We start from the raw sequence: 3,067 nt of genomic DNA, 5'->3' as shown, positions 1-3,067 counted from the left end.
ATAATTTGATGATCTAGATGCAAAAATTTTCAGATCGGTCCCCCGGACGCCTGCGGACCTCCTCTTTGCCCCATTTCTAGGAATTTGTTATGACGAATTTTACATATATATAACTAAATCTTTATCAGAAAACTAGCGACTAAACAGATTTGGTTATGGAGACAATATAAGAGTCGTGTTGTTGTGTGTCGTGTGTGATTGTGTGTGTGTGTTTGGGTGTGTGTGTGTGTGGTGTTGTGTGTGTGTGTGTGTGTGTGTGCGTGCAGTCGGTTGCGTACGGGCGGGCGTGCGCTGGTGTGGTATGCTTATTTTTCATTTTTTTGTCAGGTAAAAAGGGGGGGGGATCCGGACCCCTCGACCCCCCTCTGGATTCGCCCCTGTATATCATTATTGCTCTATGGGCATATAAAACTAAACAACACTACTTGTGAATTTTTGTAATAAAAATTCAAACGTGGTCTTGTATTTTAACTTTATTTTCTTATAATTCCTTCACGATTCCCTTCCACCTTTATTAAACACAAGGGCATAAAAACACAAAAAAACCAGAGATCAAAAATTTAAAGCAGCTAAGAAAAGATATGCAGTTTCCATCTTAGATAGCGCTCAATAACCCTCCTGACTCGAAACCTAGAACAAGCAGATCGTAAGATGGCCTGAAGCTCCAGACTTGATTAAGCTTATTAGACAATGAATGTGCATTATGGCTATTTGATAAAAAAATATGAAATTCTTATATTCGTTTTATTATTATTATTGGTTGTAGAAAAAACAAACATCTCAAAATTCGGTCACAGGCTGAGGCATAACATTAAACTACAGAGTCCTGTAGCACACGATTACGTGTGCACATTACGCATTGTGATGTGGGGTATGTGTTATTGTGCATTAGTCTTGCGTATCGGTGTGGACAGGCGCGCAATCCGTTTTGAAATGTGTCCACATGCATTTGGTTTGTGATAAGCTAGCATTACGCAAAAGGGTGTCCACAGTGCAGCTCATAAAAAATCTAAGAAACAAAAAGCCAGAAAAGCCAATCATTTGGTGTTGAGGCTGATCACAAGAATTATATTGGTCTGTTATGTATTTTTGTCCGTCATATCATATTATGGCGTGTATATATATAATCAATTATGCAATGAAATTACATATTAAAACGGTGTCAGTTATCAGATGTTCCTCTTTGGTGAATATTAGCTGTAGTTCCAGGTTAATCCTTGCAATCGTGTTAATGTGAGTGATATCTCCTAACTTCATAAATACTTACTTTCTCTTAGATGGATTTCCATGCATAAGATTATCTATATATAAAAGCGAAAAAAACGTGTTAAAAAAGAAACGTACTAAATTTTACAGAGACACGATTTTTCTTAAGTTTGTGCACTGATCATATATTATGCTCTAAACTGACCTTGATAAATGAAAGCTTACAGGCGCAAATAGGGAAAGAATCAAAATCGTTGACGCCTTATCACACACAACTAAAAGTTTCACTTCAAACACCACATACACACCACACACACAACACACACCCACACAACACACACCACACACACCACAACAACAAAACACACACACACCACCACACCACACACACGCAAACGTTACACAAAACATAGGTGATCAAAATCGTGGGGGAGGACATTTGTATGATGTCCCCCTCCTGAAAATTGTAGGGCGGACATGTCCCCCCCACAGCTGGACCCACCTGGATTTGCGCCCCTGGGTGTGGATGATCGTTTTGCATGTAAAAATAAATGTACAGCCGTTTAATAGAGCAAAATCTACTTGAAGACTAACATTTGACCTTCTAGGTTCAGGAATGTATAATTAAACTCCAGTCCAAATATTAGAATTAACGATAGAGACGTTTTAAGGTTACAACGTTATACAGCCACGGTGTGTCACCACAGCCAGATTTTTAGTGTACCGCTTCATTCGCTAGGCGGCGCCACCATTCAAGTTGCGTCCAGTCTGTGTATCCCACTGATCTCTACTATACTAACATACTACTATACTATAGTTAGTATAGTACAGATCAGTTATGTATCCGTTAGTCTGTGGTAGTACCCGTAGTACCGTAGCGAGCGTCCAAATACCACGGTACACCCCTACAGTCGGTTACCCTACCTACCCTACCCACTGTGCCCCCAAACTGCATGCAGCGCCCCCTTCCCACACTCAGGATAATACTGAGTAGAATTGAGCCAAGGAGCTACATATAACAGTTATATGTAGCTCCTTATGTATGTTACATGTTACATGTAGCTCCTTACAGCTCTTAACAGCTCCTTACAGTTACATGTAGCTCCTTATGGAGTTATATGTAGCTCCTTGAATTGAGCCAGAGCGAGAGCGCCATCTGTCGTGGAGTTTGCTGTGCCCCCCTCTACTGGCACTGCCCTCTCGCGGCAATCTGATGTATTCATTTACAATAATAGTCAATATGGAAACCTCCAGTAATCAGAGTTGTTTTCCTGATGAAAATGTCAGTGCAAGTACATCTCAGAGTACCACTGGGTCGTGTAACATGTATGTACTAGCTTTATTTATATAGTGTACCTGTATTTTATAGCATTCATACGAACTAATGACATATTTCTTGGTATATATGAATAGGCAAGACTGCCTGGAGTGATGAAGACTGAAGTGAAGAAGTTCTAGTTCTAGTTCTAGTTCTTCACCCGTTAGGTGGTCAGAACTTCGGTTCAAGGATAGAGAACATGTATCCCAATAAAACCAATGTCATTTACATCAATATAAATATAATATTATATCAATATAATAGGTTAGGGTTATGGTTAGGGTTAGGATTAGGGTTAGGGTTAGGGTTAGGGTTAGGGTTAGAATTAGGGTTAGAATTAGGATTAGGGTTAGGGTTAGGCACATTGGTTTTATTGGGATACATGTTCTCTATCCTTGGGCCGAAGTTCTGACCACCTAACGGGCATGGACTAGAACTTCTTCACTTCAGTCTTCATCACTCCAGGCAGTCTTGCCTATTCATATCTACCAAGAAATATGTCATTAGTTCGTATAAATGCTATAAAATACAGGTACACTATAT

General features: G+C 39.8%; 1 protein-coding gene across 1 annotated transcript in view; it reads left to right on the top strand.

The window, feature by feature from the left end:
- Window positions 1-2,433: 2,433 nt before the first annotated feature.
- The window catches only part of LOC106812917 (zinc finger HIT domain-containing protein 2-like), a 7,287-nt gene continuing 6,653 nt past the window's right edge, over window positions 2,434-3,067 (top strand). Inside the window, exon 1 of the mRNA XM_014816927.1 lies at window positions 2,434-2,532. Coding sequence (XP_014672413.1) covers window positions 2,447-2,532 — 86 coding nt within the window. The 5' untranslated portion in view covers window positions 2,434-2,446. The remainder of the gene's footprint in view (window positions 2,533-3,067) is intronic.

The sequence above is a fragment of the Priapulus caudatus genome, unplaced genomic scaffold (genome assembly GCF_000485595.1).
Source record: "Priapulus caudatus unplaced genomic scaffold, Priapulus_caudatus-5.0.1 Scaffold700, whole genome shotgun sequence".
NCBI lineage: Eukaryota > Metazoa > Priapulida > Priapulimorpha > Priapulimorphida > Priapulidae > Priapulus > Priapulus caudatus.
Note: the sequence above shows the minus strand (reverse complement) of the source record. Positions and strands in the feature narration are given on the sequence as shown.